We start from the raw sequence: 13,721 nt of genomic DNA on the forward strand, positions 1-13,721 counted from the left end.
CTTGCTAAACTCTTTCAAAGAAAGTTTACTCATAATGTTCAGCAGCACAGTGTAATAGTTGATTCCTCAAAGAGCATTATAGATAGTGTTGAGAAGATTGGACTAAACTCATCAGTTGCTAGGGAAATTTTGCTTTTGATTCTATATCACGGGACTTGAAAGATGGTTATCCTAGTGCATGGAAAGTTATGCAGTGTTACCTTGAGAGCACTCTTCAGGTTTGATTTCTATCTCATAGTCCTCATATATGAAAGTAAATATGTTCAGACAAGGCATGTAGTGTATCTTATTCCAACAAAATTTGCACTTGCAGGTAGGAATCATCCATGAAATGATTGGATATGGAGCTGAGGCTGAAACCTATCTCAAGTGGGGGAAATCTGCCTTTGTTTACAGTTACTTTCTCTTCCTCTTTAGGTATATAAATTGCTTCTACGTTTTTTCTCTGCTTGGATTGATAAGCTTCCATTCATTGGTTGGTATGAAATTGATTTGCCATTTCTGTGGTGTTTACCAGGAAAACTATATGTTAAGAAAAGACATTGGGATCAAGAGGAACTTGGAAGTGCTGAACGTATTTTAAAAGAAAGCAACACACGATCTTGTTGCTGAAAGTGTAAATTGAAGCTTGAAGTTACTCTGTATTACTAATTTGGTTATAATTTAGAATAATCTCATTGAATCTAGTGAGGACAATTGGTATATATGCTAAACTCCAATTGATTTAACATCATTCAATAATTGGTAACCTACAAAAGGGAAAAGAACCAACAACATAATTGCAAGCAGTTAACATTTTTGAGTTTGCTATGGTAAGATTTTAAATTGAGAAAGTGGATTTTGCTAGAGTTACCTATGCCAAACCAAAATCTGCAAGCTTGGTAAACCCGTTTACGTCAATATGTATATTGGCACACTTGACACACTTGACGTCCCCTGAAATTAAATTTTAGATGAATTAATAATTAGAATGTAGCAAGTCATGTAAATTAAAAAATAAAATAAAAAATTCCTCTTCATCTATTTCCTACCAATGCATCAAACTTTGACTGTGATACAAAATAAAAAATCCAAAATGGACTTATGATTCCAAGCAAACACTTTTTACACTTGGTACAACAATTGCATTGCACCAAGATAGAAACCTCACTCATGTTAGCTGTGAACAACTGTTAACACAATTTGACTTGTATTGTTTTTTCATAGTTAAATGCAATTCTTTTTTGGATGTAGTTGTGTTCTAATTTTCTCTTTTTAATTCAGATTTAGTTTTTAGGAATTAAAATCTTAATTTTTACAAAAATGTATTAGTAAATAGTTTTTAGAAAAAATATATATAAGGTTAATCTTCCTTGTGTCTAAAATATACATAGGTGAAGATATTTATGATACAAGTATATATGTAAAGCAAACATAAATAAAATGTTAAATATAGAGAGAATATGTATAGGATTAATCTCTCTTATGTTATATTTATCATGAATACAAGTATATATGAAAAGCAAACATAGATACGCTAAACAGAATATAGTTTTACAAATAATATCAACAATTATATACCAATATCAAACACGTATGTTTCAAAAACTAATTTTTTAATCATTTGACATTATTAATTTACTTCTTTACATTTATTTTATTGACACATGATTCTAAAAAATTATTTTATTTTTTTATTCTTAAATTGATTTACCATAAAAATGAAAATATATTAATAAAGTATATTCTATTAAAAAAATATATAAAAAACTTAGATACATTTTCACTTTCATGATAAAAATAACAAAATAATATTATTTAATTTTGCAAAAAAATGTATTAAACTTTAATTATATTTTTATAGATTTAAATTTATATAATAAATAAGTTTTAATACTTCGGTTGTAACACAATGTTTTGGGTGATAGTGGTACGAAAAAAGTTTCCAAAATAACTCCCGAATTTAAGCTCTGAAAACTGAGGTCAGTGTAATAATTATAGCGGTATCATTGTAGGCCCTCCAAATCAATATTTGTCAGTAGTAATGTTTCAAGTGCTGAAAACTATATTTCTACGCTCCTCCCCAACACCCAAAAAATGTAAAATCTCCAATATTTTGCATGAATTTCAACTTTTCCGATTCAAGTAGGTCTTCCTATGTAAACACTCCAGATAACACACTGAAATTTAGTAGTTGAAACAAATAATGACATGTGTGAAACACGCATAAAAGTCTTTCTCACTCTGCAGTACTTCAATCAATATAAACCGGCACTGCATGATCACATTGTTATCCCTTTGGAAGAAGAGTTAATTAAGATGGGTAGTTCTAAGCTGTAAGAAAACATCAAAATGGAATTCCCAGAATCGGAGAAAGATAAGTTAGAAATGAAAAGAATAAAGCTGGATGATATATTTTTATGTACAATGTAACCTAAGGCAACGAAAATTTCAAACACGAATATGCTAATTAATTTTCATTTCTTCTTATATATATATATATATATATATATATATATATATATATTTTGTGTTTCCACAACAATGGTGTTCAGTTCAAAGGGTCCTAGCCAGATAGTTCAGTACTTTAGACGAAAATGGAAAGAGGGTGATAAAAATCAGTACCATCCGAATTCCACTTCCTCTGAATCACATTTCAGAAAGGAGGATAACAAAAGTGTACGTATGTATTGAACCAATGATGAAATGCACTTTGTGACAATTGGAGAGCTGGGAGATAAAAAACACCGAATTTATGTAAACAGAGCAAAGTTCAGGAATCGAATATATCTCGCTTAAACCACAAGATGGCAAGGTAAAATAATGCCAAACCTGGAGAGAAACGTCAAATAATAATTTAACTTGTTATATTTACAAATTTATGACTCAACAGCACCCTTCAAAAATCCATCAAAACCTAATAATGCACCTAACATTTTTGGCATCCTCACCAGGAAGGTTGTGTAGGAAAAACACGAGAAAGAATCAATTGGTAATTAGACTTCATATATTTTCATGTTCGTATACGGTAGAATTCCGGCTTGCGCCAATCAAAGTGCCAACTCGCTCGCCTTTAATAGCTTTCTCAATGTTGCCAGGTTTGTTTAGATTGAAGACAACAACTGCACCATAAGGGAAGGACAGAGACAGCTTATCGTGGTGAGTCACTTCAGTTTTGAGAGGGTAAGGATATAATTAAACTGATACTGATTAGAAAAAATAGTTCATATAAAGGTTTATGTGCATGACATTACCTGGAATATTATTTTCCTGGCATAAAGTTATGGCAGTCATGTCCATCACTGACAGATCTCTTGAAGTTACATCTTGATATGTTAGTGTGTCATGAAGACGTGCTTGTGGATTACGTTTTGGGTCGTCGTCATAAACTCCATCAACGTTTGTTGCTTTGAGTACAACCTCTGCATTGACTGAATAAACGATAGAATAACATTTAGCCACTACAACACTTCACCTCGTATGCTGAAGTGAAAACAAATTTAGCACAACATTAACAAATTGACATAAAAAATCTACATCCCTGGCCAAGAAAAGATTACAAGATAACATTTTCAAAGAAATGTTAGGAATTGCAAAACATCTTTCGTCACTCAAACTCCATAAAATAAGCAAAATCATAATTTGCCACTTGTGGACCTAGCTCACAATATAAAAATCAAGAATACTAGAAAGTGAGAAAATCCTTCCATCACTCCACTTCATGAGATAAGCAATTATAGAGAAAAGTCACTGGTGACCTAGCTTAAAAGATAAAAAAACCCCAAACAAGAACACTTTGTACTTCTTGAACTTGGAATAAAGCACCTCCAATGATAAGCTAAAGAGAAAAACAAAGGATAAGCAATTATGACAACTCTTTGAGAACCACCAAAGATACGCTAATGAGCACGACCAAAGATGAGTTAAAGAAGGACAATTAGGATAAGCCCATGTAAGAGAAGATTCTCCAAATGAATTCACTTTTATGAACCAAATTGAATTAAATGAATATATTAGTTTTCCTTATAAGGAAAGTGTGGTGGAAAGGGATTAGATAAATACTTGCCTTCTCTAATCCTATATTCAAACAAAAACAGAGAAAATCAAACTAAGACAAGGGATAGTTTACCTTATTCCTACTAAATTTAAAACGAAAAAAAAAAGTAAATCCACTTTCAGGATAAAAAGAGGTAAGGTCACAACAATAAAGCTATAACATACTCTCTGCACATCGAAGTGCTGCAGCAGTGTCAGTGGTAAAAAATGGATTTCCAGTTCCGGCAGCAAAAATAACAACCCTTCCTTTTTCCAAATGCCTCACAGCCCTTCTGCGTATATATGGTTCTGCAACCTCAGACATACGAAATGCAGTCTGCACCCGAGTAGGAATGCCAATACTCTCCATTGTTGCTTGAAGAAATATAGCATTCATGACAGTGGCCAACATCCTAGGGGATAAATTCAACAAAATTTGATAAACGTGGAGTATTACTTCAACCGTAGTATACATTTTTAGAAACCCAAAAGTACAGTGGATCATAGCAAATTGGAAATGTAAATGAACAACCAGCACAGAAGAGCTCTGATTTACTCTATGAGATAAACTTAACAGACTTTTGTAAGCACGCGAAAAGAGTTCTGACAGATGATCAAAGTAGGCACTTGAGAAAGATTGAGGAAATCACCCAATATAATCAGCAGACGAGCGGTCTAGTCCACTACTTCCAGCCCAGGATGATCCACGGAAGATGTTACCTCCACCAACTACTAGTGCAACCTGAAAAATGACCCAACTCATAACACCAAAGTCTGAAAACCAGTTAAAAGGCTTTGACTAAGTTCAAGTCAAATGCTCTAACTTGTAGTGGACTCTCCCAACTGCCCACATACAAAATAGATCCATGTAACACTTTGAAAGATTAATTTGTAAAACACATCACCCCCAAACTACTGCAAATCTCACAATCAATTAGCCAAATGATCAACAAATTGTGTAGACGCAGAAAACCACATCAAAAGAAACAGAAATGTATTATTAGTCTAAAAAGAATCCACTATAGTTACCTCAATGCCAAGGCGAGTCACTGCTGCCACTTCCCTTGCAATGGCCATGGTTATCTGTATCCAATCATAAAAGACAAATTCAGAAACATTGCGAGAACACCGTGATATAGGAGAATGCTTCAATTCATTTTGTTTTCAGGAAGTATTCATTTCACTCGTCTCTAGTAATTTTTTTTTTCCTTATTTCCCTGAAATGTCCCTTTTAAGTGTATAAGTATATAAGCCAAACTCAAGACCTGTTACCACCTATATATCTAGCTAAACGTTTTACTTTTTTATCTTGTCATGAGTTCCCCATCTATTGGTTCATAGACAAATGCCGCCACTCATGGTACTATGACAGTCATTGACACATTCTACAACCTCTGAACGCGTGGTGTTTAACTAACCACTAAGCGAACCCATGAGTTTCCATCTAAACTTTTATTAACAATTACAAAACTAATTATAAATAATCAAGGCAATAAGGCACGTTAAAATAATAGAAAAACATCCCGCTCACGTTCCTCCAAGTGAGGAGTTGTTATTATATAAAGAAGAACTCAACAGACAAATAGAGCGGCAACGCTACCTTTGGGTCAATGTTCTGAGAATTGTCACCTGCAAGCGCTTCTCCGCTGACTTTGAGCAAAACCCTTCGCCATTTATACGATGCCTTGTTATTTTCATTCATCGAGAGTTCCAAGTGAGCCCTGGACGGAATGGGCTTCCTGCCAACAAATTATATTTTCAACCACAACAATTACCATCGTAGTTCCACAGAAACATTTATACAAACAGCTTGTTGGGGAACCAAAAAGAAGAAGAAAAGAAATAAACCTGAATTCGATTGGGTCAGGGGAAGAGCCCATTTCGGAATAAGAGGAGCGAACAACAAAATTGGCGTGACGGGTTGAATTGCCTAGCGTAGACGTGAAGGAAGGGGATAGGGTTTTCGGAAAACATAGAAGCGAAGATGAATGAAGAGAAGAAGAAAGAGAGCATGAGAAGAGAGAAGTGGATAGTGCCATTGGAGAGCTTGGCTCCGTGCTACTGCTGCCACCAAACCCTCAGTTGCGAGGTTTTAGTTGCCGCTCAAGATAACTTTGATTTTTATTTCACATTTTCAATTTCATTTCAGAAATAATTATTTATATATATATATATATATATATATATATATATATATATATATATATATATATATATATATCTATCTTAAACACAATTTCCCTGTCCAAAGATTTAGGGCACAATAAATCCAAGTGTCTCCCTGGGTAACCAGACAAAACAGAAACCAAATATCTTATTCACAAGTATCATAACAGAAACCAAGGGTTTAAGGAAAGCAATAAGGTATAAGGTATATAAGGACAACAATAAACAATGTGAGAGAACTGTTACAATGTTTTTAATATTAATTATTTAATTATTTTAACATAATATGGGAACCGTGATAGTAACAAGGAGAAGAGTTAATGGTAACATCACTTTATTTAAACTTCAAATAAGTTTGTTTAAATAAATAATTTTTTTAAAACATCGGTTATTTAATATTGTTAGGATTTATTTTTATTTAAAAAATATAAAAATAATTGTTTTAAACATAAGTAAAGTAGACAGTAAGATTTTTGTTTTTTAATTAAGAAAATATATTTTAAAAAATAAGCAAAATAACCTGACCAAATGAACAATGTCTACTATAGTTTCTACAAAGGAAAAAGTGCAACCATCATATATATTTAAGATAAAAATATATATAATTATTATAATTCCAAATTAAAATAAAATTATTCAAAATTTATGAACTAAAAAACAACTCAGTACCTCCTAAAAATAATTAAATACATAAACATTAATTTTACAAATAACGATATCATAATTAGAAAACATAAATGATAAAATTTCAATTAATAGCATAAAAATATTTGTTTTATATATATAAATGATTAATTTATTAAAATATTATAAAAATTAAATTGTGATTCAAATACCTACTTATATAAAAAAAATACTTATCATTGAAATGATGACTTTGAGATTCTTAGCTTAGTATTATAGATATTTGAATTTACGTTCGATCAACATTTTAGTTCAATAAAATAATTTGGTTTGAATAGCAATAAAGTATATGTTTTATATATTTTTTCTATTATTATTTCCACTTGTGTTTAGTTTTAGTGGTATGGTAGAATCATTTTTGAGATACTTGTTGGGGGCACAAGTCTGTAACCGTGGAACTTGAAACTCTAATTTGTGTAAAGAATTAAGTGAATTATTTTAAAATTTATTTTAAAACAAATCTTTTACACGATGTGTTTACATGTTTTCTATTTGATGTCAGGGAGAGAAATATAAGAATGGCAGTGTAAAATAAAATATTTAATTATTCGATAGAGTAGAGTAGGTGAAATTTGAGAGAAATATTTAAAGTCACATAATTTAATTAATGTAATATTACAAAAGTATTGAAATATTTATTTTAAGGTATTTTTTCTTTAAGAGAGAATAATTCCTTTTTAAATATTCAACCCAACAATCTATTCCAGCAGAATTCAATAATAAATGGATTAAGTTGGAATGTGTTGCTAAATATATATATATATATATATATATATATATATATATATATATATAAAAAGATAAATTTAAGTGAATTAAAGTTGAATTGATAATTAAATTAAACTGAACCCCTATGTCACAATCATTTTTTTCTTTTATCCAACAATAATAACATAACTCCAGAAAGTAATAGAAGGCATAATTGAATAAATTTTCAATTGCATTTTAAATTTGTACTGCAAAATAAATCATCTAATCACAATGTTGGGGGATGAAGAAGAGATTAGGATTCTTGTGCGGTCACCGGCATGGCTCACCAAAGCCACATTAAAAAACTAGAGACAAATCTCAATAGCTAAGTGTATACAAACTTCTAGAACATGTCAAGAGCCATGACATTCACCATGGATTCAGCACTCAGAATCCTACGAGTAGGAAGAGACAATAATGACCATGATACCACCAGCTTCAGATTCTGTCTTCCCAGGAATGTTTGGATTAAAGTCGGAAAAGTTCAAAAACATTTTACCTCCAAAACAATAACTTTTTTTCCTTCTTTATTCACTGTGTTGGAATTTGTATGTTTACTTTAATCCAAGGCTATATCCTTAGCCGCATATGTTGAATTCCCAGAAAATTTCCACCTTTACCAAGCAGAGAAAAGCTCTCATGCATCGAAGGCATCAAGGCTGAACCAATGATCCTTAAAGAGAGTAAGTTAAATGGTGATGATGACACTGACTTAGAGCCTAATGGGTAATCCAAAGTTGTGGAATGTCTTGATAGTTCCATCAGAAGCAGCGACCACAATTGATAGGCCCCATGTTTCTGATACAATTCTGTCATGGCAAGTATTTTTCTGACATAACTGTTGCTCGTCATATTCATCTTCTGCTATAGGTAAATCCCAGCTGGGAAGTTTCTCCTCAGGCCATGTCATAGAACCTCGGCACGTGCCATCAATGGCAAACCAATTACCAAGAGAAAAACGCTCTTGATCTCTGATCTCAGGTGGGGCAATCTCTGAAGAATGGTGGGAAAAGTTACTGCTAGAACCCCTTTCATATGCTTTCACATCTGACCAAGGTATTGCAACAGTAACACCCTTTGAAAAAAAGTACTCACAGGAGCGTTCAGATTTTGTGTTTTTAGAAGAAGCATTTCCCAATTCGTCCAAGTCCCATATGTAAACATGGGAGTCTTCTCCAACTGAAATTATATGTTTCCCACTCGATGTAAATGAACCCGACATTTGACTCCCTGACTTGGGAAGACCTGTCACAAGTAATAACACTAACACCGCCTTAGAATTTTGTTGCAAAACCAAGCACTAACCATATACCTCTTAAATTTCTCAACATGCCAATAGGTTATATACATGTTACAAAACAGTCAAATATTACATAAGGAAATAATACAGCCAAGCAAACAATCCAACATAATGTTTATACCGATATTCAGTTTGGAATAAACATAAATGTATTAACCATTAAAGTTTTATAGATAGTTAATGCATTAGTCATTGGAGCCTTAATGAATAATTAAATTTGGTGGTTGGAGTCTTATAGGTAGTTAATGTATTAGCCGTTGAAGTCTAATTGGTAGTTAATGTGTTAACCGTTTTTGTTTGTTCTGTGTACAAGGATATTTGAAACTGTTTAAAGTAACAGGTGTGACAACTAAAGTGAAACAAACATTAACAGGATTACAGAGAGAAACAAAGATAAATCCACAAAACCTTGGGATACAGCAAAGAAAATAATCACTATTGAGTTCAAAAAACTGTTACACCTACGTAGCCATCAGAAGTTCTATTTTAATTATTTAAAAGTACATGACAAAGCTTGTCATGATTCCAAGGTAACAGACAACAAAAAATACAGCCAACTGTAAGATTCACAAATTAAGACAACAATTCACAATTCCAGAGATGGTTCAAAATCTATTAGAAAATACAAAACACATATTGTTTAGGTCATGGAAGAGTAAATCCTTTTATTCTTCCAATAGCTAAATGGTGTACCTTTGTATTTCTGAACAAGCTCAATACCATCATAAATATGAATTTTGGAATCTTCTGTTGTGATCATAATTCTCTGGGTACTTTTTTGGGAGAACTGCAAGCAACAAGGGTGTTAAATGTAAGTAGATAAAGAACAAAGTATAGCATCTTAGTAATAGAATGAAACCTGAATGCCAGTAATCTTGTTGCCTGATGCTTTCTTCTTTCCATGTAAATCTATCTGGGCCTCAAGCTGGAAATATTTTCCTAAATCATTAGAAATCCAATTTAGATAGTCCTTTCTATTTTATCTTTCGTAAGGGGCTTCATAACTACAGTAATTGGTATTTGGTAACACAGAAGTTACATACCTGAAGCAACATAAAAACGACAAGTCCCTGTAACAGAACCTACTACAAATCCCTGCATGTGTAAATACCCAATGGTTCATCAATCTCATAGACATGAATTTCCAGTGTCAAAATATGTAACGAGATCCAAAATCAAGAAAAGATTCCATCAAGAATTCATGACATACTTTCCCATCTTCCTGGTAACTTATAGCACTTATGACATCTCGTATATTTGCCCAGTCAATTACTCGCTCTTCACGTATCCCCCATATTCGAACCTTACCATCAATGGACCCACTAATGAAGTAATTTTCATCAACAGGGTTGAATTGAATGCATGTCACTGCTTTCATCAAAAGTAAAGACACAATTATAGCTATGGGATGAAGAGATAGTAATGATTCAAATTATGATTACGAAGACAAAGTATGTGCTTTAAATATTGTATTGACCAATCAAAGTATGGTTGTGGAAAACAAACCAAAAGGCATGGTGCTCTTATACATACCATAGTCATTGTGATGGAAAACTCTTAGACATTGATTACAATCAATTTGCCACAAGCGAACAGTTTTATCCATAGAAGATGAAAGGAGAATCTGCCACGAGAAAATTTTATCAGCTTTAAGGAAAACTAAAGTTGCAAGCAGAACATATGGAGCATATTGCATGATTAGAAGGGGATAACAAGCTTCTGCTGTAAACTCACATCTGAATTAGACCAAGCCAAATCCAAGACATCACTGGAATGACCAAAAAATTCTTGCAGTGGTGATTCCTCAATTTGAAAAATACTATTTGGAAGGAAAATGAAGGGTCGGTATGAGTTTTTCTTCTTAGGAGAAGTGTTTTTACGTTCCACTTTGGTATTAGAAGTGCTGTCTTTTGAGGTGAAACAAATACTGGATTTATCCAGTGTTGTAACACGCCATATTCGAACAACACCATCTTCACCTCCACTCGCTAAATACTGACCACAGGGACTAAATTTCATGGTCCAGATCACACCTTTGTGTGCTCTAACCTCTTGTCCAATGAATAAGCCACTGAACTCTAGCCACCTCTTTTTATTCTGCCTTACCTTTATTCTTCGAGTTTTGTTTGCCCCTGCATTAAATTTTGATCTAACATTTCCTTCACCCCCTTTCCTCTCGTTCACAAAACGTTTCCACCAGTTTTTCCTTTTCCTTTTACCCATATCAAAATCCTGAAATTCTTGCGAATCAGCTTCTCTGTGTTCCTGATTTGTAGAAGGGAAGTCATGCTCTTTTCCTTCAAAGTTTGCATCTTCCTCACCTTGGGGACACCCTTTCACTTCATCCAATGAGACTTTTGCTTCAGAAGCTGCTTTGCCTCCAGAGAGAACCGACTTCTCGGATACCTGATCGTTATGCAAAATTGAAGCATTTGAGATTGCTCCACTGCACTCCCTGATCCTCTCAAATCCCAAACTGATAGATGAGTCGTCAAAGTTCATTCTGTCTTGATAACAAACCATGGTTGAAGAAGCTTCGTCTAAACCCAAATCCTGCAGAAAACGTTCCCTCCTCTCCTTCACACTAACAGGCTCCTTCACCCAAATGTCACCATAATCACAACCACACCCTTCAGAGCCAAACTCTTCTTTGCCTAGAACAGAATCTTGAGCTGACAAACTCTCCAGCGAGTCAAAGAACACATCAATATCTCCATCATCAGAGCCCAGCATATCTCACACTTAGATTTGAAACAAACCACCTTCCACATGAAAATCTTACCTTTAAGTCCTAACCCTGCTCCCAACAATCAATTCACTACTTCTCAAGACCTCGAAATAGGGAATTCCAAACAAGAACCAAATTTGTCCCCCCAATTATGCAAAACACAGTAGAATAGTAAATGTCACAGGTTAAAGCCATGGACCAAGTACAAAGAACCAACTAACCACCAATGAGTAAATGACAACAGCTTATTTGCAAGTTCAAAAACCTCCCAGAACAGAAAGAATACTAATTAACAATTCCACACACCCCAAAAGACTATAGATCATAGAATATTCATAATCATCAAATACAGAGCAGAAACAAAGTCCAAGCTTAGTTCAAAGTGGAGACTATACCAGGATTACATGCTATTGCCAAGTCAAACAATGCCCAAATTCAACATGATCCAACACCCCCAATCTATCATGGCCGTAACCACACAAAAACCCTCATGATAGGAAAAAGTTCTTCCACCAGTTTATGAACAAGCGAGAATGCCTCGAGATCTGGATTTTGGGATTTGAAGATTGGCAAAGCGCACGAGCGGCGATATAGTGTTTGTTAATGTTATGCCTCTCCTTTCTTATCTTAATATGAGGCCTCGTAATCCTCGCCTATGATCTGTGGCATTGGCGTAGTGTAACCTTAAAGTCAGACACGGAAGAAAAAGCAAGGATTTTTAATAACCGTTACCATTTACAGAGAACAATTTTCGTGAGGCCGAATGAAGACAAAGGTGGATTTGATTCTCAACTTTCTGCTGTGTTTGCTGTGACTAGAAAAGTGGCATTGATTGGCAACTGGTTACTTGGTCACAACAAGTTAGAAGCGTTGTTGTTTTAAGAAGCTGTTACTTACAACAGCACTAGTACACGGAACTAGAGAGAAGGGTGAGAAAACGAAAGTGAAAACTCAAAAGTGTTAGGCCAATTACGTGGTCATAGAGTCGTAGGTGGCCACTAGGGACCCTCATAGGCTTTCGTAGTTACAGCTAGCACTGTTGCTCTCTGCATTGCAGTTTGCACTTAAATTTTCTCGGGTTGTGTGGTATGGTAGTATAAGTATATTCTTGTATTGATTGAGGGTGCTATAGGTTAAGATCTCCTATATGCCTATTTGGGTATGTTGTACTTTCTTTACTATTACCATGTAAATGGAGAAACAAGGTGAAAGAAAAGATGGTGTTTCTGGGAAGGAAAGGGGAAAGGGTTGAGTTAGGCCTGATATGATATGCTCACTCACACCATACCATACCTTGTGGTTGAGATCACATATAAATTGACACGCCAAACGTTGCCACTTTCTATTGCCCACAGCATTAAGTTCTTGGAAAGTCAATTCCTTCTGAAAAAGGGGAATCAAAAAAGGGTATTTTTTTAAAGCTGGGAGCTTGTCACTCACATGAGTTAATTGAAAGGACAAGGGAAGGGAAAGAGAGTGTGTGATCGTGGTGGAAGAGAGGTGGCGGGGACCGGAGCTGTACGGAACAGAGGGTGTGAGGGAAATGAGAGAGAAGAAGAAGGGAAGCATGACATGTGTTTTGAGGGAGGAAAGAAAAGGAGATGGTGATAAGATAGATCATAGTCTACATCATTATTAGAGTTTAGCATTCTTCGAAGCTTCCAAAATCTTCTCACTCCCTGTCACAGCATCCCTTCAATTTTTCTGTGGTTAATTCCCTCTTCCTTTCTTCACTCATCCTTCACCGTGATCTCCAATTTTCATCTCTTCATTTTCTGCATGCATCCAACCTCTACATCACTTCGGAAGGAGTTTTTCTTATACTTTTCTAGCAGAGTACATAAATTCACAAAAATATTACTTTTTTCTGTTTAGTTTTATATGCACAAAAGGTGAAAGAAGAAAGAAAAAGTAATATATATCTATATTTGAATAGAAAGTTATATATAAAAGAGAGGATGGTCTATCAGCAATTTATTCTTTTTCTCCATGTTATTAGGTAACCAAACAACGATCTTTTCCTTCTTTTTAAATGTTCCAAACATAGGTTAAGTGTTTCATCTTAAATGGTAAACAATT

At 34.1% G+C, this 13,721-nt stretch overlaps 2 protein-coding genes across 4 annotated transcripts; both read right to left on the bottom strand.

Moving 5' to 3' along the window:
• Positions 1-2,715: 2,715 nt before the first annotated feature.
• LOC114176171 (Amino acid kinase family protein) lies at positions 2,716-6,156 on the bottom strand. Its single transcript, XM_028061118.2, has 7 exons — positions 5,863-6,156; positions 5,615-5,753; positions 5,044-5,097; positions 4,665-4,756; positions 4,201-4,427; positions 3,234-3,410; positions 2,716-3,101 (listed from the first exon to the last, which is right to left on the bottom strand). The coding sequence occupies exons 1-7, from the start codon at positions 6,051-6,053 to the stop codon at positions 2,983-2,985; spliced, it is 999 nt and encodes a 332-aa protein (XP_027916919.1). The 5' UTR covers positions 6,054-6,156; the 3' UTR covers positions 2,716-2,982.
• Positions 6,157-7,786: 1,630 nt separating this feature from the next.
• LOC114178656 (uncharacterized) lies at positions 7,787-13,238 on the bottom strand. Of its 3 annotated transcripts, XM_028064680.2 has the most exons (8): positions 12,038-13,238; positions 10,649-11,711; positions 10,448-10,538; positions 10,125-10,285; positions 9,958-10,009; positions 9,774-9,853; positions 9,608-9,701; positions 7,787-8,859 (listed from the first exon to the last, which is right to left on the bottom strand). In XM_028064680.2, exons 2-8 carry the CDS (start codon positions 11,645-11,647, stop codon positions 8,327-8,329), a joined length of 2,010 nt encoding a protein of 669 aa, XP_027920481.1. In that variant the 5' UTR covers positions 11,648-11,711; positions 12,038-13,238; the 3' UTR covers positions 7,787-8,326. The 3 variants fall into 3 exon arrangements, with proteins under 3 accessions (XP_027920481.1, XP_027920480.1, XP_027920482.1); XM_028064679.2 differs by having other exon boundaries at positions 10,649-13,238; XM_028064681.2 differs by having other exon boundaries at positions 10,125-10,282; positions 10,649-13,236.
• Positions 13,239-13,721: the final 483 nt, after the last annotated feature.

This window comes from Vigna unguiculata, chromosome 3 (assembly GCF_037176805.1).
Source record: "Vigna unguiculata cultivar grain cowpea cultivar isolate G323 ecotype 2 chromosome 3, ASM3717680v1, whole genome shotgun sequence".
NCBI classification, from domain to species: Eukaryota; Viridiplantae; Streptophyta; class Magnoliopsida; order Fabales; family Fabaceae; genus Vigna; species Vigna unguiculata.

Coding starts and splice junctions, on each gene's coding strand:
- LOC114176171 (XM_028061118.2), bottom strand. CDS start 6,053: ATGGCACTATCCACTTCTCTCTTCTCATGCTCTCTTTCTTCTTCTCTT. Junction 5,098..5,614: donor CTCAGAACATTGACCCAAAG/GTAGCGTTGCCG, acceptor GATTGGATACAG/ATAACCATGGCCATTGCAAG. Junction 3,102..3,233: donor CCAGGAAAATAATATTCCAG/GTAATGTCATGC, acceptor CTTATGGTGCAG/TTGTTGTCTTCAATCTAAAC.
- LOC114178656 (XM_028064680.2), bottom strand. CDS start 11,647: ATGCTGGGCTCTGATGATGGAGATATTGATGTGTTCTTTGACTCGCTG. Junction 10,539..10,648: donor TGGCTTGGTCTAATTCAGAT/GTGAGTTTACAG, acceptor TTCTCGTGGCAG/ATTCTCCTTTCATCTTCTAT. Junction 9,854..9,957: donor TCGTTTTTATGTTGCTTCAG/GTATGTAACTTC, acceptor CTAATGATTTAG/GAAAATATTTCCAGCTTGAG.